Source organism: Pinus tabuliformis, chromosome X (assembly GCF_031772625.1).
Source record: "Pinus tabuliformis cultivar Carrire ecotype Pingquan chromosome X, CPIR1, whole genome shotgun sequence".
In the NCBI taxonomy this organism is placed as follows: domain Eukaryota; kingdom Viridiplantae; phylum Streptophyta; class Pinopsida; order Pinales; family Pinaceae; genus Pinus; species Pinus tabuliformis.
Window position 1 is genome coordinate 1,002,020,060 of NC_142308.1, and position 26,891 is coordinate 1,002,046,950.

At 36.2% G+C, this 26,891-nt stretch overlaps 1 protein-coding gene across 1 annotated transcript; it reads right to left on the reverse strand.

Annotated features, from left to right (window-relative positions):
• Positions 1 to 5,333: 5,333 nt before the first annotated feature.
• Positions 5,334 to 6,581, reverse strand: LOC149143116 (phospholipase A1-Igamma1, chloroplastic-like). Its single transcript, XM_089451683.1, has 2 exons — positions 6,194 to 6,581; positions 5,334 to 6,088 (listed from the first exon to the last, which is right to left on the reverse strand). Exons 1-2 carry the CDS (start codon positions 6,579 to 6,581, stop codon positions 5,334 to 5,336), a joined length of 1,143 nt encoding a protein of 380 aa, XP_089307809.1.
• Positions 6,582 to 26,891: the final 20,310 nt, after the last annotated feature.

Genomic DNA, 26,891 nt, shown 5'->3' on the forward strand with positions numbered 1-26,891 from the left:
CCTAACGTTCCGACTTTCCACATGGTTGGGACACACATGAGGCTAGAAATTGGCATTGACTTGGAAGTATTTACCTAACAGTCCTCGAGGAAGAAATTGGATTCGAGTTATAATTCCAACATGGGCACGGACGTATCCGTCAAGGTTCCGGTTGTGCTCGAAAAAGTGATATAAGAATTTTAATTGACAACTCTCTCACGATTTGGAGAGGACTAGATCTCTTCTGGCAGGTGGCAGCCGTTAGGAATGATACGAGTAAGTGAATCTATCCAGAATTTGCGAATGAATGAGTTGTTGAATTTTGTATCATAACCTCTGCGGTCTAATCATATTTCTTGTTTTCTCCGTCACGTGGAGTTTAATTTTTAAGAATGTCACTGTGCAATAGTATCTACCTGTCTGTTAACAGGCGGCAAATTTTTTTTATATGATTTCACACTTAAATGACCCCATCACACTTTTACACTTTTCCTATTCGATGTTATGCCTCGCCTAAAGATAAACCCATCATGGTTTTATATAAAACTATGACACTAGCTTACTTTTACAACCACGTCACTGGTGGCATGCACTTTAATTTAGTTTTATACACATTTTAAATCCTGACCTATGCAACTGCACATATTTATGAATTTACTTTTGGGATTATGGTCAAACCTAACAACTCTCTTTATCTTGAACCGATATTATGCAAAGAAGCATATTGATATAATTTACCTTTGATATTGCGGCAAAACCTAATAAATCTATTTATTCTGAACTCAACAAATATTATCAAACAAGTCACATGTTGATTAGTTATATCCGTCACATCTTTTATAGAAATAAAATGATGTAAAGAAATAACGATATAAAGAAATTGTGGTTAAATTTGAATTTAGTTATTTAGAGATTTAATTAATTTGAATTTATTAATATTTTAAATATATTAAAATGTATTAAAGAAAATATTTCAATGTCGCAAGTTTATATTTTGTACTTTTCAAAATGTTGTTAGGTTTATGTTTCAAATTAGGTTGTTTTGAATATGCAAAGAGATCTTTTTGATGTGATAAAAAATTGGTTCATTCAAAATAAATTTATTATTTTTAATTTTTGAAATTGGTATCATCTTAATAGGGAAAGATAAATTAATACTCAAGTGCAAAAATTAATAAACACCATGAATAAGGTACCTTTTTGCACTTTGTTCATAACTTGTATTATAATCATCTATATCTTTTCACACTTTGTTCATAGATTAGTATTATAATTATCTATCTTTAAAGGATGCATGTAGGTGCGAGGATGGAATTTACAATGACATGAAGTAAAAGTCTTGATTATGGGAATTTCTTTCTAGGAATTAAGCACTTTTTCGTGCATATTTCTTTGTTCATATGTTTTTTAATCTTGTTTGGTAGTCTCATAAGTAAAGGTATGTCTAGACATACTCAACAAGTAAAGATAAACTTTAGACGTATTAATAGTAATATTTTTTTGATATCTCAAGTAATTGTGAATTATGAAATTGATTTGGGTTTAGAATCTTAGCTAAGGAGTGGAAGAAAAGTTGGATTTTGTAAATTAGATTGGTTGGGTCTTTTGGTTTCTTAGTTTTTTTTTTTTGTCTTGGCACCTCTAACATTTTTTAGATTTATAAAATTAGTGTCCTCTCTCTTAGATTTGTCTTGGCACCTCTAAACTAGAGCACCAGGTTGTGTGGCTCAGCTTAAACTTGGTTTATACTTATTTTCGTCATAAACCTTCACTCTTTTTTCACTTTATTTCAGGACGACTTTCCTTGTGATAGCGAACATGCCACATGCTACTTAAGAGGATTGGAAGCTCTCTAACGACAGGTTTATCCATTCTATTCTTAAAACGATGCCTCTTATTTGACCTTTCGATTTAGAGCAAGTTTCAAAACCTTCTTTGGAAAGAGAGATTCGTTCTACTTTTCGTACATTTTTTAGTTACAGGGCTGCATAAATACAATCAGCTCATTTTTACAGTACAAGAATAAACAAAAATCATAGATTAAAAAAAACCTTACATTTTTTCTAAAGCGCAAATTGCATAATAAATTTTTAACTATTATCTTAAAGTGGCGAGCTTGATTGAAGAAAAGTGTGACATTCAAATTTATCAATAGTGTGATACAAAGTTAACTAAAAATAAATATTAAAATGTGTACTTAAAAAAACATCTTAAAGAAAACTATTTCAAAACTTCCACTCTAAACATTATCATTGCTATTTCTTACAAAATCACATAATGCATCGGCACATAATTGAATTGGCCCATAAAAAGACACACCATAAGGGAAAATAGAACGATAAATTCAATGAAAACAGTCTCAACTCATGCGCTGAACTAAAGGATGAATGAAGTATCTAAATCAGATTGAGTTTGGATGAAGGATAAATGAGCTTGCATGGATAGGAGTTGAATATCATCACCCAACAAGCACGCACTTCATTATAATGCAGGTTTGATTCATTTGTCATTCCGGAGAGTTCGGTGTTGCTGTTTGAAGTGATAGTTTGTATGGTTATACATTAGAACGGTACGTGGGAAAGAATCGACATCTTAGGTGTGGTGCCTGTTTTCCTTCCAAAAAGATCTTTGTGCCCACGCCATTGAAAGAAAATTGCAGAATTGAATTCTTCAGTAAAAGACAATAAATCTTAGGCGAGAAAACCTATCAGTTTTCTACAATGTAAAACCAATAGTGAAGACTATATATCGATCCAATTTACTACCAATAGTGTATGTGATGTATATGCAAACATAAATCAGAGGGATGTTCAAATGATATGCTTGCAGTGTCAATAGGCTTGGCATATAAAAATTATAATGTCTATTTCTCGAAAAGAAGAAGATTGGTGATTAGATTCCAGGACATTAATCGCTCAGCCATTGATGAATACAGGATGTCAATTCCCAATGTATCATGTGGCAGTAAAAGGCAAGTTGAGACAAGTCAACAAGGGATTGATAATGTAACTTTATATTTAGACCCCCATGTGCTCAACAATAGACATCTATAGAAAACGAGAGGGGAATAAGACTAGTTTTGCAACAATAAAGAGGAAAATAAAACTCACACTACATGTAGCTAATGGCAATGGACTCAAAATATTATATAGTCTAGTGACACAGTCAGTGCTCTCTTACAACACTCTAGAATGTAGTAGAGCTTTTGCCTCCGCTAGAGTTGTTGTTGTGAGTTTTAGTTGCATCAACAAACAAACATGTGAAATCTCATTAAGGTTTTGGAATGCCACCAATGCCTTGAAAAGTGTCTCTAACGGATTGGAGTGTACCCACAATGTTCATCATAGTAGGTCATCCTTCAGGGGAATCTCTTCTGTAAAGTAAACCCATGCTTAAGAATTGATTGAGGCAGCTAAGATCTTTATCGGTTTGAGTGCTCATACTAGCCCCTCTCAATAAAGGCCCCTAGCAATAATTTGTCTATCCAGCTGATACTTAATATAATGTATAAAAAAAGAATGGAAAATAGAAAGCATCAAATGCCATCCAGGTACGGTAGGATAAATACTATGTGATATGATTACGTGTACTTAAGAAAAGAACCTTCCAAATAAAATGCAAACAAAGGGAATGCTATCTTGCTATGTTCATGAAATGTTAGTACTCCAAATTAATTGCCCACATTGATCACATCATTGTAAGTTGTATCAATCATACGATTGTATGCGGTGGCAAATCAGTATTAGCTTTACATGTTATGCTTCATTGCTCACTGAAAAGATCCTTACCTCAGATTCAATCGAGGTCAAGATAGCATATATTTTCTAGTACGCAGGATATCAAGATTTGATGGCAACAACATTTGATAATATGGAAAAATTTTGACATGTTAAAAGCCTAGAAAGGTCAGTATTGCAACAAAGAATATGAAACTGAGATTTAATGTGGTTGTATGCGAGGCATTCTAAGAGGAAGTGATTTTCATCATCGATGTTCATATTCTCCGAGAGATGGCAGATCCTTTCCATCCATGGTGTTTTAGGAACTGCCCAACGATCTGTTTCACTATGGAGCTCATGAGTGTCCATTCTAATCTTGGCTATTTTAATTTTCTTCTTTGAGCTAGTTAAAACAGAGAGATACTTTCGATCTTGTAGGGTGGAGTTCATGCAAGCTAATAAATAGGCAAAATTGTTTTTAATATTTTACAGTGAATTAATTACTTTTATTACCAAGCCAACTTGACTATTACTTTTACATTTTCATAATGAAATAAATTAAAAATATTTTACTAATAAATTTTGCAAAATTATTAATAGATTTAAGGTATTTATATCAGTTAAAAGAACTATGAATTTATAATTAAAAATATTTTAATATAAATATTAAGTTTACTAAAATTTTAAAAATTAAAAATTAAATATATATATTAAAAAAATATGTTATAAAGATTTAATCTAAATTTTTAAGTTGTAAATAAACTCTTTTACCATAACTTAGTTTATTAATACTATATACATAAAATAAACCATAATACATTTAAAAAAAGATGATTCAGAACAATTTTAAAAAAATCATAAATACTTCAAAAATAAAGTGTCATTGATTTATATATATTGTTATATGGTGGTTCAATCCTAGGATAAAAAAATTGCCCATTTTATAACGACTTATGCAGTCTTATACCGCAGCCACGTTTGGGGCTGATCACATGATTTGCTCAAAGAGAGACCCCGGTGATCATAAAGTCCATGGAAAAATTCGGTCACTGATTTTACTAGTTCACAGGGGTTTCACAGGATTGAATCAGTCATCTTGCTCGTTCATTTTCTTGATCTTGCTGCTGGTGCTGCCACCAGAAGGGGAATCCGAAGTCGCAGCAACTGGAGCAGACAGCCATGACAGCCCTGGCATGTAGCGCGGAGCCTGCAAATACGCATTGAAGAAGTCTTTCTCTGGAAGCTAATGGAACGACAAAAATTGCCTTCGATTCTGATAGAGTCAAATAACCAGTTTTATCCCCATGGCATCTCGACATTTATCCTTGGCACTTCCATAATGAAATAGGTCAGAATCATTTTATTACACGATAATTGATAAAAGAGAAAAGGGTTAGCCTCTGATAGAGGGATCTAGGCAGTCTTATAATACAAACACTTGTGCTGGTCACGTGATTGGCTCAAAAAGATCACATCACATGATTTGCTCGAAGAAAGCTCATGGTGATAATAAAGTCTTGGAAAAAATTCAGTCAGTGATCTTGCTGGTTCACGGGGGTTTCGGAGGAGTCAATCAGTCATCTTATTAGTTCTTGTTCTTCTGTAGGTGCTGCCCCGAAAAGCGAAATTCTAGGATCAGTGAGCCGCAGCAAACGGAGCAGGGTCTCTATTCCCTGAAGATTTGAAAGGTTTGCCGTTCCCGACATAGCCGTCAATTAGATGAAGATAATTCTTTAAACTGTGGGCGTAAGCGGGATCAATATTATGGAGCTCTCTCAGAATGGGAGAGTCGTTATTATTCAAAACAATTTTCACGCCCACGTGAAAATATGTCCAGGGAAACCAATCCAACATTTGACTCAACCATGTCCAACAGTTCTCGTTGAAAACAAGTCCAGGAAGTTTGGGAACAATATCGTTCTTGTTCACCAACCGCAACACCTTCACTCCCACCTCCGCCATTCGCAGGGCGAATGCTCTATTCCCAACGCATGGGCTCGCGAATGCAAACACAGTCACAGGTATAGGCTGTCCCGGCAAATTTGCGTTAAGGTTTTTCTTAACGTCATATGAGCTTAAGGTTGCGAGAGCAGCTCCTAAGCTGTGTCCAGTTAAAGTTACGCTCAAACTTTCTTCCTTGTATTCATCTACCAGTCTTAAAATTTCTGAAATAACAGTATCTCTTGCAGATATTGAATTGTCTCCATGAGAAGTGTAACAGCTGAAAAATCCCTCCGCCACTCGGACGCCGTTGTCGTTGAAAGGAGCAGTAGCCGATAATCCGGCTCCGATGCGCTTGTGTTTGAGAGGAGTAATTGATAATCTGGCAGGAACTAAAATATCTCTTGCGTCCTCTATCCATTCCTGAGCCGTTTGGGTTCCTCTCCACGCTACTACAATATCCCGTCGTCCTAGTCTGAGCCGTTTGGGTTCCTCTCCACGCTACTACAAATATTTGGTCACTTTATAGCCCTTGGGGTAATACTGGGAATCACCGGCCATTTCACTGCTATCGAACAATTTATCAGGACTATACTTAGCCCCACCATAACCATTCATCAAAAGTTCACTATCAAACGCATCGTAGCACAACTCTGCAAAATCACCATATCTGAGAATCTCATCTTTGAATACTGGATTAATGGGATCTAATAACCCATTCCACGACTCTGCTCCTTCAATATCTTGCCACATATCTGCAAGCGCTATGCTTTCGTGTCGGCCCATCTCTTTTACTAGTGGGTGTCTTGAAGAACAGGCGATCGATTTTCGGTTTTGGGTGTCTTTTACTAGTGGGTGTCTTGAAGAACAGGCGATCAACTTTTTATGGAGAAGAGTGCCCTTGCTGCTTGAAGCTGTAAGGAATGAAGGGAGCATCCCCATCCTTCGTAGTACTGAATACAAGTGATCTATGAAGCGAGACATGAATTTCTGAATCTCAATGTCCTCAAGTATAAAAAGGCCGGATATCTTAAAAGACAGTTCTGCTTCTTGTTGGGTATTTTAAACGAGAAAATACCAAAAACCAAACAAGTAAATACCACAGAGCCAATGCTCTGTTCCATTGTTCCAGGATCTTTTGTGCACAGGGAAGCTTTAAATCAAATGTACTCATAACAGTCCATTACACAGCCATTAAAATATTTCTATTAATTAAAATATAAAGCCTGATACAAACCTCATCCTCTTTGCTGAGAGGGATTCACCAAAACTTACATTCACCCATCAAAACTCTGTTTTCACCTGAGAAATTACTGTACCCATTTTTACATTTGCTGGTGTAAAACTATTTTTACACATACTGCTGTAAAAATATTTTACACATACAGTAATCTTTACATTACATTCACAATCTCAAAAAAATACCTGAGCGCTCTTTTCATTTGCATTTCAATGCAAATCCAACCTATAAAAAAAAACTTACTCAAAACACATGTGCTCCACTTCGTTTCTTTTCTTCATGCACTACTGTGCAAAACCACACATGGTTTTTGCTACTCCTCTGTTTTTACAATACAACACAAAAACATTACAATCTGTTCCTTGTAATTTCTTCGCACTGCTGTGCATACATTTCTGGTTCTCATTCGCTGCTGCGAACACACTCCTATTTTTCATTGCCTCCCGTGTGCCATACAAAAACAATGGTCAACACAATAAAAAACAAAATGAGCACATTTCACGTGACTCATTCACATATCAAAAAACTTAATACGAAAACACATACGTATTAAATCCTACAACTAACACTTATATGAAAAACTTCACATGCCGTATGTAAACAAATATAAAAAGAAACGTATGGGACGTATGCCCATCACCATATTAAAAGAGCCACACCTAAATCTGCATATCAACATTAAATCTCATGTCCTTTCTTCCACGGCGGTCAACCCATAAGACAAACACTCCACGCAACGCATTGAATTGACGTAGGCCCGTGTACCTTCAAGGATCGACGGCTGACAACGCGTAACCAGATCGGACGACGGAGGTGAATATCGGAAGCCATACAACTGCTGAGGTTTACCTCCCGAGAACGTGACGTTGCGTTACGTCAGTGGTAAACCACGTGTCAGCCCTATATGTTCTCGGGTTCGATCGCCGGTTTATTCCTTTCGCCTGAAATCAACCCGAGAGAATCCGGTGCCGTTTTCTGGTCAATCCACGCCGGAAAACTCATGATCACTGCGCTGCCATTGCTGTCACGGTCCGCCTGTAACCTGTAACCTGCTGCAGTTGGAATTAACATTCCAACACTCCCCTTTAATTTCAACTGCTGGGCATTCAATCTTACCCAAACACTTCCTCACATCGAGGGATTCTCCAACTGCTTCTGATGCAGTTCATAAACAAACAATGTTGTCTTCCTCTTAATAGAGGGATTAACCTGAAACTGTGCTTAAGAGCACCTTCCTCATGACAGAGGGATTCACCATAACAATGTGCTGAAGAGCACCTTCCTCTTGACAGAGGGATTCACCTGTGACTATGCTGAAAAGCATCATCCTCTTGATAGAGGGATTTACCATGTCACTGTGCTGAAAAGCACCTTCCTCTTGACTGAGGGATTCACCAAATGACTGCTTCAAATGCAGTTCCAAAACAAACAATCATTGCACTGCTGTGTGTGCAAACTCATTACATTGTTCTTTTATGCTGCTGCATATTCTCTGCTGCACTGTTGTGCCATCTTCTTTACTGTGTCTATCCCACACTGCTGTGTCTACACTTGCTGTTGTGTTGCTGCACTTTTCAAAGACAAATACTCTGTCTTTTCTGGAACAATTACATTGTCCCAATTTATAAATTTACACTGCTGTGTGTAAACATTTCTTACACTCACTGCTGTTGCATATACAACATTTCAATTCAATGAACAACAAATTCATTACATTTACCTTTACTGCTGTAAGGAAAATTTCTTTTGCATGTGCTGCCGTTCAAAACTTCTTGCTGCTGCATTTTTCACATTTGCTGTTGTCCATACCCATAACCATAGACTGTCATCCCTGGGTTTTTATTTGCTGCTGCGTTGCCTCTGCAATTTGCACTATCGCTGCCTTTTGTTTCATCATACTGCTGTGTGCCCATACTCTTGGCACTTCATTCTCCACACAAAAGAATAACACAGGTTGCTGCCTTTTCTTATGCACCCTTGCTTCACACAATTTTAGTCTTCATTTTTTTTATCTTCATAATGCACTGCTCTGCAATCCCTTTCAATTTTCTGCTGCCATACACATTCTCATTCATCCATGTGCATTAAAAATCTGTTGTCCCTGTTTTTCTTTAGCCATTTCTGTGCATGTTGCATTGCATACAAAAATATATTACATTTTTCACTGCTGTGTATTATACTCACTCTGCTATGAGTATGCTCTCTCACATTTCATAAAAGGAAACTACCTTCCATTGCTATGCATTTCAATGCATGTGCACCACAAAAAATTTAAACTGCTGTTCATTCTAATCCATGTGCTCCAAAAAAAATTTCAAACTGTTGTTTTGTATTTTGTCTTCCCACTGCTGTGAGGGTCTTCTTGCTTTGCATTTTTCTCTTATCTCGCTGCTGCTCTTTACATTTCAGCGCTTCCATCTTTTCTTCTTTATGCATTTCTGTTCATATTGCATAAACACAAAGCAAAAACATTGCTGATTTCATCACTGCTGCATATTACCTTTCAGAGGGATTAACAAAGATTTCATTTACAACTGCTATGCTGCAATACATCCTCCATCAACAAATGACTGTTAATACAGTTCAACAAATAAAAAATTACAAGCTCCCCTTTAATGTATGCTTGTCTTCTTTTGGCAGACTCTTCTCAAAACAAATTTAGATCAGTTGGGGAGTTCAAGGGGTTTTCAGATTGCCTTTCCTTCCTTCTCCATACTTGTGTAACTTTCTTCTTTTGCATGGGTCTAGCTTGCATAGGAGCCCATCTTAAGTTACAATCTTGTGCCATATGCCCAATGTTATGACACTTGAAACATTCTACATTTTTCATGAAAGACATTTCATGATTTCTTCTAAAATTGTTTCTTGGAGGTTGTGGAAGACCACAACATTTATCTCCATGAAATGCTCTACAGTCTTTTGCCATATGACCAAAGTTTGAACATGCATAACAATAACCATAAAATGAACTTCGGTACCTAGGAGATGGAGGTTTCCTTGATGTACTTCTGAATTCTTGCTACCTTGAGATCCTTTGATGATCGCCATTGCCTCTTGCCTCTTTGACATCAGCTACATTTCTTCTTGGAGCTGGTTTTCTTCTTGGAGGAGGATTTCTTCTATTGCAACCTTCATTTTTCTCCTTTCCTTTGCTGGAACTAGGAGCATCACCATCTCTTTCTGGCTTCTTCACATCTCCTTTGCTTAAGACATCCTCATCCTTGTTTGAGGGTTCAGCTACATACCCAAGTCCTGATTTATCATATGGAGATCTGTGATAGCTGAGCATGTCATCCAAAGCTTGAGAGCTCTTCATGATCTTGTTCATCCCTTCAACCTTCTTCCTGAGGAGGACAATCTCTTCTTTTAACTTTTCACATTCATTATTTTTCTTTGCTAGTTGTCCATCAGTTTCTTCCTTGCTATGAGTAGCTTCAGCTGCTACTACTTTGAAGGAGATAATCTCTGTCTTCATTTTGGAGATTTCTTCATCTTTTGCTTGACTGCTCTTCATTTTCTTTTCAGCTCCTTGTACCTGCTTCCTGGCTTCTTGTAGTTCGGACTTAAGGGAGGAGACCTCTACCTTATATTGTCCAATCTCTTCCACAAGTTTGTTCACCCTCATGTGCCTTTGTTCAAGTTGACTTGACAAGGCATCTGCCTGCTTCGTTGCTTCATTCAGCTGATTTGTCATGGATATGACTTCTTCATAATGTTTCCTCTTGCTTTCTTCAAGTTCCTTCTTAAGCTTGGCAAGCTCTTCATCCCTTTCTTTTACTTGAAGCTTGATGAGGTCAAGCTTCTCATTCTCAGCTTCTATTATGGGTTCATCTTGACCCATTGTCATGGTCAGTGCTCCCTTTGCATGAAGGTCATGCAGTCTGTCCCATATATCCTTTGCTGATGTATATTTTCCAAGATTCTTCTTCACAGAATCAGGGAGTCCATCCAAGATTAGTTTTGCTGCTTGTGCATCATACTCCATGGATTCTTTATCCATCTTGCTGTCATCAATCACTGACTCCCAGACTTCAATCCCCTCAGACATTAGGAAAGCCCTCATCATTATTTCCCATACATCAAAGTTTCCATCAAACTTTGGGGTTTCAAATAGAATGTATTCTAATGGATTGCCTTCTATTTTAGTAGAGGAGGGAGACACATTTTTAACAGCCCTGGAGGCTTTCTTCTTTGACCTTGCCATTCTTATCTAGGCTTTAAATACTTGACTGTGTTTTCTTTAAAATCACTGACTGTTCCTTTCACAGTAACAGAAAGGAAAGCTTTGAATAATACCTTAACTCTTTTGGCTGAGTCTTCACACTGCTGGAGAAGTTTGACTGCTGCAACAACACCTTCCTTCAGCTTCTTTGAGTCTTCAAAGAGCCTGGACTAGCTCCGATACCACTGTTGGGTATTTTAAACGGGAAAATACCAAAAACCAAACAAGTAAATACCACAGAGCCAATGCTCTGTTCCATTGTTCCAGGATCTTTTGTGCACAGGGAAGCTTTAAATCAAATGTACTCATAACAGTCCATTACACAGCCATTAAAATATTTCTATTAATTAAAATATAAAGCCTGATACAAACTTCATCGTCTTTGCTGAGAGGGATTCACCAAAACTTACATTCACCCATCAAAACTCTGTTTTCACCTGAGAAATTACTGTACCCATTTTTACATTTGCTGGTGTAAAACTATTTTTACACATACTGCTGTAAAAATATTTTACACATACAGTAATCTTTACATTACATTCACAATCTCAAAAAAATACCTGAGCGCTCTTTTCATTTGCATTTCAATGCAAATCCAACCTATAAAAAAAACTTACTCAAAACACATGCGCTCCACTTCGTTTCTTTTCTTCATGCACTACTGTGCAAAACCACACATGGTTTTTGCTACTCCTCTGTTTTTACAATACAACACAAAAACATTACAATCTGTTCCTTGTAATTTCTTCGCACTACTGTGCATACATTTTTGGTTCTCATTCGCTGCTGCGAACACACTCCTATTTTTCATTGCCTCCCGTGTGCCATACAAAAACAATGGTCAACACAATAAAAAACAAAATGAGCACATTTCACGTGACTCATTCACATATCAAAAAACTTAATACGAAAACACATACGTATTAAATCCTACAACTAACACTTATATGAAAAACTTCACATGCCGTATGTAAACAAATATAAAAAGAAACGTATGGGACGCATGCCCATCACCATATTAAAAGAGCCACACCTAAATCTGCATATCAACATTAAATCTCATGTCCTTTCTTCCACGGCGGTCAACCCATAAGACAAACACTCCACGCAACGCATTGAATTGACGTAGGCCCGTGCACCTTCAAGGATCGACGGCTGACAACGCGCAACCAGATCGGACGACGGAGGTGAATATCGGAAGCCATACAACTGCTGAGGTTTACCTCCCGAGAACGTGACGTTGCGTTACGTCAGTGGTAAACCACGTGTCAGCCCTATATGTTCTCGGGTTCGATCGCCAGTTTATTCCTTTCGCCTGAAATCAACCCGAGAGAATCCGGTGCCGTTTTCTGGTCAATCCACGCCGGAAAACTCATGATCACTGTGCTGCCATTGCTGTCACGGTCCGCCTGTAACCTGTAACCTGCTGCAGTTGGAATTAATCATTCCAACACTCCCCTTTAATTTCAACTTCTGGGCATTCAATCTTACCCAAACACTTCCTCATATCGAGGAATTCTCCAACTGCTTCTGATGCAGTTCATAAACAAACAATGTTGTCTTCCTCTTAATAGAGGGATTAACCTGAAACTGTGCTTAAGAGCACCTTCCTCATGATAGAGGGATTCACCATAATAATGTGCTGAAGAGCACCTTCCTCTTGACAGAGGGATTCACCTGTGACTATGCTGAAAAGCATCATCCTCTTGATAGAGGGATTTACCATGTCACTGTGCTGAAAAGCACCTTCCTCTTGACTGAGGGATTCGCCAAATGACTGCTTCAAATGCAGTTCCAAAACAAACAATCATTGCACTGCTGTGTGTGCAAACTCATTACATTGTTCTTTTATGCTGCTGCATATTCTCTGCTGCACTGTTGTGCCATCTTCTTTACTGTGTCTATCCCACACTGCTGTGTCTACACTTGCTGTTGTGTTGCTGCACTTTTCAAAGACAAATACTCTGTCTTTTCTGGAACAATTACATTGTCCCAATTTATAAATTTACACTGCTGTGTGTAAACATTTCTTACACTCACTGTTGTTGCATATACAACATTTCAATTCAATGAACAACAAATTCATTACATTTACCTTTACTGCTGTAAGGAAAATTTCTTTTGCATGTGCTGCCGTTCAAAACTTCTTGCTGCTGCATTTTTCACATTTGCTGTTGTCCATACCCATAACCATAGACTGTCATCCCTGGGTTTTTATTTGCTGCTGCGTTGCCTCTGCAATTTGCACTATCGCTGCCTTTTGTTTCATCATACTGCTGTGTGCCCATACTCTTGGCACTTCATTCTCCACACAAAAGAATAACACAGGCTGCTGCCTTTTCTTATGCACCCTTGCTTCACACAATTTTAGTCTTCATTTTTTTTATCTTCATAATGCACTGCTCTGCAATCCCTTTCAATTTTCTGCTGCCATACACATTCTCATTCATCCATGTGCATTAAAAATCTGTTGTCCCTGTTTTTCTTTAGCCATTTCTGTGCATGTTGCATTGCATACAAAAATATATTACATTTTTCACTGTTGTGTATTATACTCACTCTGCTATGAGTATGCTCTCTCACATTTCATAAAAGGAAACTACCTTCCATTGCTATGCATTTCAATGCATGTGCACCACAAAAAATTTAAACTGCTGTTCATTCTAATCCATGTGCTCCAAAAAAAATTTCAAACTGTTGTTTTGTATTTTGTCTTCCCACTGCTGTGAGGGTCTTCTTGCTTTGCATTTTTCTCTTATCTCGCTGCTGCTCTTTACATTTCAGCGCTTCCATCTTTTCTTCTTTATGCATTTCTGTTCATATTGCATAAACACAAAGCAAAAACATTGCTGATTTCATCACTGCTGCATATTACCTTTCAGAGGGATTAACAAAGATTTCATTTACAACTGCTATGCTGCAATACATCCTCCATCAACAAATGACTGTTAATACAGTTCAGCAAATAAAAAATTACAAGCTCCCCTTTAATGTATGCTTGTCTTCTTTTGGCAGACTCTTCTCAAAACAAATTTAGATCAGTTGGGGAGTTCAAGGGGTTTTCAGATTGCCTTTCCTTCCTTCTCCATACTTGTGTAACTTTCTTCTTTTGCATGGGTCTAGCTTGCATAGGAGCCCATCTTAAGTTACAATCTTGTGCCATATGCCCAATGTTATGACACTTGAAACATTCTACATTTTTCATGAAAGACATTTCATGATTTCTTCTAAAATTGTTTCTTGGAGGTTGTGGAAGACCACAACATTTATCTCCATGAAATGCTCTACAGTCTTTTGCCATATGACCAAAGTTTGAACATGCATAACAATAACCATAAAATGAACTTCGGTACCTGGGAGATGGAGGTTTCCTTGATGTACTTCTGAATTCTTGCTACCTTGAGATCCTTTGATGATCGCCATTGCCTCTTGCCTCTTTGACATCAGCTACATTTCTTCTTGGAGCTGGTTTTCTTCTTGGAGGAGGATTTCTTCTATTGCAACCTTCATTTTTCTCCTTTCCTTTGCTGGAACTAGGAGCATCACCATCTCTTTCTGGCTTCTTCACATCTCCTTTGCTTAAGACATCCTCATCCTTGTTTGAGGGTTCAGCTACATACCCAAGTCCTGATTTATCATATGGAGATCTGTGATAGCTGAGCATGTCATCCAAAGCTTGAGAGCTCTTCATGATCTTGTTCATCCCTTCAACCTTCTTCCTGAGGAGGACAATCTCTTCTTCTAACTTTTCACATTCATTATTTTTCTTTGCTAGTTGTCCATCAGTTTCTTCCTTGCTATGAGTAGCTTCAGCTGCTACTACTTTGAAGGAGATAATCTCTGTCTTCATTTTGGAGATTTCTTCATCTTTTGCTTGACTGCTCTTCATTTTCTTTTCAGCTCCTTGTACCTGCTTCCTGGCTTCTTGTAGTTCGGACTTAAGGGAGGAGACCTCTACCTTATATTGTCCAATCTCTTCCACAAGTTTGTTCACCCTCATGTGCCTTTGTTCAAGTTGACTTGACAAGGCATCTGCCTGCTTCCTTGCTTCATTCAGCTGATTTGTCATGGATATGACTTCTTCATAATGTTTCCTCTTGCTTTCTTCAAGTTCCTTCTTAAGCTTGGCAAGCTCTTCATCCCTTTCTTTTACTTGAAGCTTGATGAGGTCAAGCTTCTCATTCTCAGCTTCTATTATGGGTTCATCTTGACCCATTGTCATGGTCAGTGCTCCCTTTGCATGAAGGTCATGCAGTCTGTCCCATATATCCTTTGCTGATGTATATTTTCCAAGATTCTTCTTCACAGAATCAGGGAGTCCATCCAAGATTAGTTTTGCTGCTTGTGCATCATACTCCATGGATTCTTTATCCATCTTGCTGTCATCAATCACTGACTCCCAGACTTCAATCCCCTCAGACATTAGGAAAGCCCTCATCATTATTTCCCATACATCAAAGTTTCCATCAAACTTTGGGGTTTCAAATAGAATGTATTCTAATGGATTGCCTTCTATTTTAGTAGAGGAGGGAGACACATTTTTAACAGCCCTGGAGGCTTTCTTCTTTGACCTTGCCATTCTTATCTAGGCTTTAAATACTTGACTGTGTTTTCTTTAAAATCACTGACTGTTCCTTTCACAGTAACAGAAAGGAAAGCTTTGAATAATACCTTAACTCTTTTGGCTGAGTCTTCACACTGCTGGAGAAGTTTGACTGCTGCAACAACACCTTCCTTCAGCTTCTTTGAGTCTTCAAAGAGCCTGGACTAGCTCCGATACCACTGTTGGGTATTTTAAACGGGAAAATACCAAAAACCAAACAAGTAAATACCACAGAGCCAATGCTCTGTTCCATTGTTCCAGGATCTTTTGTGCACAGGGAAGCTTTAAATCAAATGTACTCATAACAGTCCATTACACAGCCATTAAAATATTTCTATTAATTAAAATATAAAGCCTGATACAAACTTCATCCTCTTTGCTGAGAGGGATTCACCAAAACTTACATTCACCCATCAAAACTCTGTTTTCACCTGAGAAATTACTGTACCCATTTTTACATTTGCTGGTGTAAAACTATTTTTACACATACTGCTGTAAAAATATTTTACACATACAGTAATCTTTACATTACATTCACAATCTCAAAAAAATACCTGAGCGCTCTTTTCATTTGCATTTCAATGCAAATCCAACCTATAAAAAAAAACTTACTCAAAACACATGCGCTCCACTTCGTTTCTTTTCTTCATGCACTACTGTGCAAAACCACACATGGTTTTTGCTACTCCTCTGTTTTTACAATACAACACAAAAACATTACAATCTGTTCCTTGTAATTTCTTCGCATTGCTGTGCATACATTTTTGGTTCTCATTCGCTGCTGCGAACACACTCCTATTTTTCATTGCCTCCCGTGTGCCATACAAAAACAATGGTCAACACAATAAAAAACAAAATGAGCACATTTCACGTGACTCATTCACATATCAAAAAACTTAATATGAAAACACATACGTATTAAATCCTACAACTAACACTTATATGAAAAACTTCACATGCCGTATGTAAACAAATATAAAAAGAAACGTATGGGACGCATGCCCATCACCATATTAAAAGAGCCACACCTAAATCTGCATATCAACATTAAATCTCATGTCCTTTCTTCCACGGCGGTCAACCCATAAGACAAACACTCCACGCAACGCATTGAATTGACGCAGGCCCGTGCACCTTCAAGGATCGACGGCTGACAACACGCAACCAGATCGGACGACGGAGGTGAATATCGGAAGCCATACAACTGCTGAGGTTTACCTCCCGAGAACGTGACGTTGCGTTACGTCAGTGGTAAACCACGTGTCAGCCCTATATGTTCTCAGGTTCGATTGCCGGTTTATTCCTTTCGCCTGAAATCAACCCGAGAGAATCCGGTGCCGTTTTCTGGTCAATCCACGCCGGAAAACTCATGATCACTGCACTGCCATTGCTGTCACGGTCCGCCTGTAACCTGTAACCTGCTGCAGTTGGAATTAATCATTCCAACACTTCTGTGGTTTTATGCAAGTTGTTAGCTTAGTTTTTCTGATGTGCAATGCCAATCCCAATATGTATAACTTACCAGAGCTTGGTACGCGTATATATATCGATATCATACAAGCGGATTGATTTCCTAGATTCGAGGTTAGTAAATTTGACACGGTTGCATGAGGCCAAAGGATTGACTTTGACTATGAATTGTTTACATGGTATTCCTCTGCCTTCAGATTTTAAACTTTTAATCGTTCAAACGTGCGCACGTCTTTTTCAGGTTCCCCACTCCCTTTCCCCCAATTCTAAGGGGTTCCAAACAAGACGATGAGATAAGAGAGTTAATCGACATCCTTCTCCCATATCATTGGAGATCACCGGTGTTCTTCCTCGGAACAATAGTTTATTAATTTTTTTTTTCAGATCACTCTGTTCCACGTTTTTTCATTCAAATCACTCTGTTCAACGGTAATCTCAATAAGAGAGTTTGCTTTTTTGTTCAACGGAGAAGGTCGTTGAATTTGTCAAATCTATTTTACAGTTACCGTGACTGCCCGTACTATCAATAGGAGACTTGTCCAATGATAATCTTAACGGTAATGTTATTAACAGTTTTTGCTTCTATTTTGCAGTTCCGAATTTGTCAAATCTATTTTGCAGTTCAGTGGCCACAGCCGGTATCATGAATTATAGCTCAGCCGTTCAATGGTAATCTTGATAACAATGTTTACGTATTCAAGTCAAATCAGAATTTTGTTTTATCAATAACTCGCTTGTTGAATGGAAATCTTCATAACAGTGGTTCCTGATTTGGTCAGACCATAATCGGTATTGGAAAATAATAACAGTGAGTAAAGTGGATAAGAATCTAACTGAATTGTTTGACATAAAGTGGATAAGAATCTAGAAACACAATTAGATTCTGAATATTATTTTTTAAATTTTAAAAAATCAATAAGAATGTGAATATTTTTTTTTGAAATTTTAGAAACACAATTACAATGTGAATAATATTTTTTAACTTTTATATTTAATTTAGAATGCGAATAATATATCTTTTAGTTCTATATTTAATTTAAATGTATTATATGTTTTAAGTTAATAAACCATAATTGTCACATGGATACTAGTTGTGAGTGGCTAAAATAATAAAAATTTTAGATATAATATTAAAATTTTAATTAATAAATAATAATTGTTAAGTGGATAGTAGTTGTTAGGTGGATAATAGAAATTTGACTTGTATAAAATATTTTAAAATATAATATTTATATTACTATATACCAATCAAAGGTTGATATGATTAATTAAAAAAAAATGTTATACGAAATTATTCGTAGTTTTTTGGGATGTGGTGTTGATAAGTCATAATATTACCCAATGGTATTGTAAATATCTATAGTCAATAATCTTGTTTCATACTTTCATAAATGTATAGATGTTTAACTTTGTTCTATATATTTTTTTAATTTATCTAGCTTATATATCAATTATTTCTACAAGTAGTAATAATAATACTAATTTAAAATAAAGTTATATATATATATATATACTTCTCTGATATGAGATGTACCATATAGTAAGCATTTTGATACTTTTATACCAATTGATCCTTATAAGTGTTTATCATCTATTCAATTTATATGACATCCATTGTATATATATATATATATATATATATATATATATATATATATATATATATAATTTGTTAATTAATTTTTATGTTTTAAAAAATTATAAAAAATTATTATATTAAAGAAATTGTATAAACATTACATTAATTATGATATTTTAAGATTGCAGGTTATCACTCTTGAGCTATTAAAAACGTCCAATTCTATCACATATTTTCAATAACACCAACCTAGATCCATCTTAATTTGGGATCTACCATACCCGTTTCAAATCTCTTTTCACTTTAAAAGTGGTTTGCAACTCAAGGCATTTGATTCCTTCCCGGGGTTTGGTACACTACATATTAAGATGTATATAGGTTTTTTTATTATTAATTATAGATATAAATATAAATATAATTATTGCTTTTATATTTTATAATTTTATTTAATTTTATTTTTATCAAGTCAAAATGTTAAGGATTACATCTCTACTATACTTGGACCAAATGTTTATATAGGAGTTATGTTTAGTTATGAACCTCAAATATAAAGAGAAATTGTAATAAAAAGTGGATTAGGTGATGGGAAATCTTAGATAAAATATAATATTGCAAGTTTCCCAATCTTTATTTGCCAAACTTCGGGGGAGGAGGGGAGGGGCAGAATACTAATTAAAATGTAATATTATTACATTTTACATAATATTTCCCATCACCCCAACCTAAATATCAAATCTTACTTAGTATTTCACCTAACCAATGTTAATTTTGTAATTAAGTTTGTTTACTTTTAAACTTCAAATATGATGAAAAATTACAATAAGAAGTGGACTAGTGGAGGTAAATACTCCATGAAATGTAATATTATAGTATTATGTTTTACACAATATAAATTAGTAAAAATTGGATGGGGGTAGGCAAAAATATTAAGTAAAATGTAATAATTACATTTTACCTAATATTTCCCCACCTCCTCCACTCACCCTAGGTCACTTTCATAGCTAAGCTTATTCAATTATTATTAATATTAGACATAAATCAAAAGAATATATTACAATTATTATATTATAGTGATTATCAAAGAATCCATTAGAATGAAGAAGTAACTATTGTAAGGGACATGTTGCGAGTTAAGGGGAAGGGTCCTAACCAACAAATGAAATACAGACCTTTGATGCTTCTATACATATCTACACATTATGTATTCACCCATTCAATAATAGAAACAAAGCATAAAAAAGATGCAGGGCCACCAAACATATCCAAACAATTTCCCAATACGAACATATCCTTAAAAAAAATTACCTTTACAAGCTACATGCATTCAATGCCATCATTTTCTAAAGTTAATTATGTATCTAAATATTTGCATTACATTATGTTATGTTATGCCTAGCATATTGGCCTAGAGAATGCCTCTTAGCCTATTAAAAGATGAATAATTTTGTTTAAAAAATGAAAAATATTATTCTAAATTTTAAAATAAAAATATTATATTTTAAAATGTTATATTCAAAATCTATAGTCCAAAATGGTTAAAAAAAATTAACAAATAAAATGCTCTGACACTCCATAAGGGTTTTGGTAGCACTAGGGTTTGGGGCCACCTGATACCACATAGCAAGCTCTCCTCCTCACTCACGCATCTTTCACCGCTCCCTGACATCATCCTTTGACTGAGCAAGCACATGTTGGGCCATCCCGGGTAAGGGAGATCAACCCCCTCCTTCAGATCGGTACTACCCGGTGCACACTGAACACACAATGACTGATCTTATAGTTTAGGGGAACATAAGGGTAAAAAAACTGAGACACCTTCTCTGAGAGCTTAATGGAAGTCCCAAATACAGGGTCAATGCATTCCAAAATATGCAAAGGATCCATGAGTGGTGATTCCTAACCATCGCCTAGAACAATCTCGATAATTCATGCAGGATCATGACATAATCTATAAATTTATGGGAATTTGGCCCAGAGAATCAAATATTCTTTGATGGATCAAAATCAAGTGGTAGTTGAAAGCTCCTTTTGATCTTCGTCTTTGCGCCACGGGTTTCTTCATAGTGATCTTCGAAGATCTCGATGACCATAAGTGCATTTTGCACAATGGACCATATTTCATGAACAACGTTGAGTTGTTCATGAGGCACTGGCAACCCTGCTACAGCTCGGAGAACAAACAATCTTTAGCTACCCCCATCTGTGTCTCACTGTACTCTCTGCCAGAGGATTTATGGGAATGGATATTCTGGAAACAATTGGAAACTCCATAGGTGACTTTGTCGAATTCTCAAATATCACCAGGCATCGATCATTCTCCTCCTGCGCTCGAATTGTGTCTACATGAACATATCACAATCCCTCTCAGAGTCTGTGGAAATAGAGTACCAAGATGAAATCTGGTCCCATCATCGAATCAGGTACCAATCCCTGCAATACAATATGTTGGCAACACTCTTTACCGCCGCGGTACTTATTCTCTCTTTCGGCATTGTTTAACTCACCAAGAGGTTGAAAAAGCATTAAATGATTTCCATTGTGGAGCATGTGGTGGTCATTTGTTTGGGCATGCCACTACCCAAAACATATTACGTGCTAGTTATTTTTGGCCTTCCATGTTTAAATATTGCATAATTGCAGTTGGAAAATGACATAATTGCCAGGTCCATGATCATAAGATGCCAGTGCCTCCATCTCCTCTTCACCCTATTATAGTTGTTGGTCCTTTTGCGAAATAGGGGATAGATTTCATCACCTGTAACCCTCACTTGGCCAGGAAGCAATGCGTACATATAAAGACAATGATGAAGCTGCAACAATTTTGATTTTCAATCATGTGATTTTTTGGTTTGATCTCCCACAAGCTATTGTTACAGACCATGGTGGTCATTTTTGTAACTTTCTAAACACTGAACTATCAAACATCTTGGCCTACGCCATGATAGCTTTACTCCTTATTATCCACAAGAAAATGGTCAAGTCAAAGCCTTCGATACAATTTTAACAAACATGATTAAATGGGTAATTGGTATTCATAAAGGAAACTCGCATACCATGCTTTCTCCAGCACTCTGTCCATGCCGTACTACCACAAAAACATCTATGGATTTTACTTCCTTCCAAATTGTTTATGTCTTGGAGGCATTATTTCCGCTTGAATGTGAAATTCCATCTATGAAACTAGCCATCGAATTATTACCAGCTACCTCTATAGAGGAAGAGCGTTTTTTACACTTAGCACGTTTAGATGAAACTCTCTTTGAGGTTGCATTGGCTAGCGAGGCTCACAAAAAATGAGTTAAATATCAATTTGATCAAAATTTGAATCCTCGTTCATATGCATAAGGTGACCTAGTATTAGTTTATGATCAATCTCATGACAAGTTAGGTGCAAGAAAATTTGAGCCCATGTGGCATGGCCCTTACATTATAAAATGTGTATTAGCTAAAGGAGCCTATGAGCTGGTGGATTATCATAGTACTCCTTTATGAAATCCTCGAAATGGTCTTTATGTAAAGAAATATTATACATAAAATATTTCGTGGAGATTTGTACATTATTTAGTAGTTTTTAGGTGTGTGAAATAGCTTATATTTTACAATTTCTTGCTACTTCTCCTGCTTATCTTATTTTGCGCTTGATTTGTAGATGTCGATGTTCGCTCAAACTTACGTTGGATTTGTTGATGGTGCTAGTCATATAACTCAAAATTTGTCTTTTGCAACCTGGGTTATTTATTCACCGAGTGATGAGTTAGTCTCTATTCATGGAATATGGCTCGATCAAACAACAAATACTATAGCAGAATATAGTGTAGTTATTGAACTATTATATGATGCCATCTCATTTGGTATTCGATGTTTGATTGTTAGGTTATATTCACAACTTGTAGTATTACATTTCAACAATGTGTATGTAGTAAGAAGTTCATCAATGTTAAGAATTTTTTTACAGGTCTGTCTTTTGGAAAGGCAGTTTGATTACAGTAAATATCAACACATTCCAAGAAATTCAAACACATAAACTGATGCAATAGCTAATCATGTGTTAAATAGACATTTGCTACATTTATAAAGTAAAAAAATATTCATCCACATACTGATCAAATATAAGTTGGAATCAAAGTAGTAGTCTTCATTAGTATAAAGTTGGTATAAACCTACACCATACCAAAATGTCATCCGAGGAAATAAGGCCCCGTGGCCTTTATTATCCGAATATGTCAATACAAAAATCAAAATGTGACCCAAATAAATAAACAACTAAGCATGATTATGCTCATGATAGAAAACTATGGCACGGTCAACCCGACACAACAATCACCTAAGTGGTCCTGGAACTCCAACCATGTGTCGTTGGTATCAAAGAGGTATATCATCTACCTAGTCTCTGGGATGTCTAAATTCAACCTATCGAGGTTGTGTTCTAGCTCTGTTAATGCCTCCACTGCATCTAGGTTAGCTGTCGCAACTATTGTAGGCTCCTCACCTCGCCTGTCAAAGTGTCTTAGCCTTGTTGGTCGGATTAGGCACACATCTACATATGCATTTCAGATAATTAGCCTTTGAAGATTAAAAAACACACAAAATATTAAAATTAGAAAAAAATATCAAAATATCAAAATTATTACTTAGGTCGCCCCACTACACTCCTTTTGGATGTGGGATATCAGGGTCACCTATGTAATCCATCACCACGTATGGTAAGTCATCAATATAAATGATTTGTTGACCCAACCAGAAAAAAAAAACTCAGGGGTATATCTCACCACCAGTCCATTGCCTCCATGAAGTGCCATAAGTGGGGCCCATCTCAGCATACGTGGATCTTTGGGACCTCCCTCATCCGCTAAAATTTTCTCTCGCCAAAGGAGTGGAATCCTCTCTAGGGAAAAAGAAACCAAAATTTCACCATAACTGAAGTTCTTCAATTTTTCATTTTTGCATCTGGTTAGCTATCCTTTCATGTGCATAACCACTACCTCCGACCAGTTAAATACCATGGATTCCCAACATTCCATGGCAGTCTGCATCTATGCCCGTGTGGTCAAATGAAGAGTTGTGCTACCACACAATTTGATGAGAGTAAAAACTATGGTCCTTAAAGGCAGGATCCTAATGGTCTGAATGTCAATATTGCCATCCTTGAGTTGTGCGCTCTCACAAAAACATCTTAGGTACCCATCAATAGTGTCTCCATCTATTCTCTGCCCAAATAAAGAAATATCATCTCCTCTAAGAGAAATCCCAATCAGGAAGTAGATGTCATCAACATCAATGGTAACAGGATGATCTCTGATCACAAATCATTGTTCCTGGTCATTCTAGGTCCTTACCAACCATGTCATTAGATCTACTTGAGCTTTCATCCTAGGAAAGCCAATTTTTCAAAAGGCCATAGGTTCTTAAACACTGTAAAGTAGTTGGATTTGCTAAAGCTGCTAAATCAGTGGCTTCATGTTCTCTCCCTCCATTCCGTTATGGAATAATCAATAGACATGAAATAACATTTAAAAAGAGTTAGAATCAATCTTGAAGCCAAAAGCTCATTTTTTTGGGTTTATTTTAATTGTTTAAAAAGTCTCGGTGCCTGATGGAGACAGCCCGCACAAGGCCAAGGGAACATATTTTGACAAAATCTCTCCAAAAAAATATTGCAAGCCAAAAATGAAAATCTGAATAGATGAAACGATAGATCATGAGGATATCTCTCACCTCGAGGAAATGGTACGCAATTTCATCCACCTGTTGGCTCAAAATTAGTCTCGGAAGTTCGTCGGTAAAAATGCCCATTTTATCTGCTCTCAAATGGTAAAAGTTGAATTAATTTTTCAATTTTTATAGGTTTTTGAGAAATTAAAATATTATTTTTTATTATTGGGACCTTTAAAAGTGAAAATTTTATGTTTTTTCCTTAATACGAATCAATTATGATGATTTATTGAGTTTTAAATGTGTAGAACATGTTACAACGTAAAAATAAATCATTTTGACTATCAAAAAACTTTTATTACCTTTCATGCTCTTAAAAAATTATGAAAAGTGAAATCATGGTGTCCTCTTTGAGCCCTTCTCAGACTCTTGAAATATGGAAATATAAAAGTAAATGAACAATAGTCCACTCAGTATAAGTTCATGCCTTTTACCCCTTGACTAGACTCATTAAAATTAAACAGTATAGGACTCGATGATCATAACAAGACCAAACCATTCCTTCTTAGGCTTCGTTAAAAATACTTTGATGGACTCATCTGAAGGATGAGCTTACAAGACAAGCATATGTTATCCTCCTCAAGCTTGTAAGAAATAAAGAGGTACTTGCCAGCAATGGTGGGGGAAAATTGGGAAAAGATGTTCATTTTACATTAATCATAAAGGAAGTATGTCGCTCTTGAATACAACACTTCATCACACTAGTGTCCGGGTTGGGAAATCCATTTGTCTCACAGTTAATCGAACACCATTGAAAGTCTTCAGCTAGTTTTGAGTATTATTGTTAAGTCAAATGCTGCCAAGTCAATTTTCATGTCGTAATGTTTTAAAGAGAAGTTCAACCTTAGTTCATGTTCCTTTTCAAATTTTAGCCTTAAATCACATCGTCCATCCCCGAATCTATCTTTGTAGGCTATTTTTCAAAAATTGAAACTATGATTTGTGTCGCAGGATTTCCTACGACGGGTCACTTCCTATCAACTTCACCTCATTGTCTAGGAAGTTTATCTAGAAACCTTCATTACCTTGAGGCCTGCATGCGTTAATGGTAGGTTTCTCGCCTTCAGCGATAGGTTCCCATCATTGGCCTTCAATCGAATGTTTCTATGACTGTTTAGATCACTTATTCACACTTTATATATTGTACTTGAAGTACCTTGAGAGCCATTGTCATTATTGGTGGTTTCTCTCGCACTTGTTAACGATTCATATCATTGGTCGGTAATCAAGTGGTTTCTACCATGTTCGACTTCGAGACATTCACTCGCATGGTTAGATTCATATTATGGATAGAGAAGATGAAGATCAAGACCCTAGATCTACTTTCATCAATCCAGGTTGCGAGGAGTTTTATATTCATGATTATGTGGACAAAATCATAAATGGATGGCTGCGTCCATACTGTGTCTACTATCGATATGATTCTGGAGATTTTCCGTATATTCTTTAAGTTAGCATTACTCTAAGGATGGGAATTCGTATAAACCCAAGTCATATAAATCCCAAGATAAATATTCTAAACCCAAGGGAATAATATTAAACCCAAGGAAAAAATATTAAACCCAAGGAAAAAATATTATACACCGAAGGAACATAAACCCTAAGATAAATATTTGTCACAATCCAAAATTGGAATATGGTTGACCATGGTTTATTTTCATATTGAGATAATGTTTGTTGCAATGCGACGTTGGACAATGGCTGACAATCATTGACCATGGTTGATCTCCATATTGAAAATTATGTGTCACAATGCGATGTTGGACCATGGTTGACCATGGATTGCCATGGTTCATCTCCATATTGAAAAATTGTTTGTCACAATGCAATGTTGGACCACGGTTGTGACAATGTCACATTGGACCAAGAGACAATCTTTGTCTCAACGTGACCACGGTTGACAAGGGTTATTGACGATGGTTGAACATGATTGACCATGTTTGATCATGGTTGAGACAACCTTTTTCACAATGCAACATTGGAACATGGTTGACCATGGTTAATTTTCATATTGAGACAATGCTTTTCACAATGCAATATTGGTTGATTTTCATATTGAGAAAATCTTTATCACAGTGGACAATGGTTGACCATGATTGTAAACCCAATGAATTTATATTAAACCCAAATATTAATATTAAAAACCCTGTGAACAATATTATACCCTTGGAATATGAAGCCTTAAATTAATAAACCCTATAAATTATTAATTTATACAAATTTTTAATGAAAAAATTCAAAATATAATGCAAAATCTTAAAAACAAATGAATAATAGATAATGATTTTTTCAAAAGTAAATTCATAAAAAATAAAAAGAAACGAAATAAGAATTTGTAAATTCATAAATCCATTTACTATAATCTCATTTGAATATATTAAATTTAAAAAAAACATATCATGTGCAACATTATTGATGGAATTTTA

Excerpts from the sequence above, each read along its gene's own strand:
- LOC149143116 (XM_089451683.1), bottom strand. The coding sequence starts at position 6,581 with ATGGGGATGCTCCCTTCATTCCTTACAGCTTCAAGCAGCAAGGGCACT. Across the intron at positions 6,089-6,193 it reads CGATAGCAGTGAAATGGCCG|CGTGGAGAGGAACCCAAACG; the intron begins GTGATTCCCAGT and ends ATATTGTAGTAG.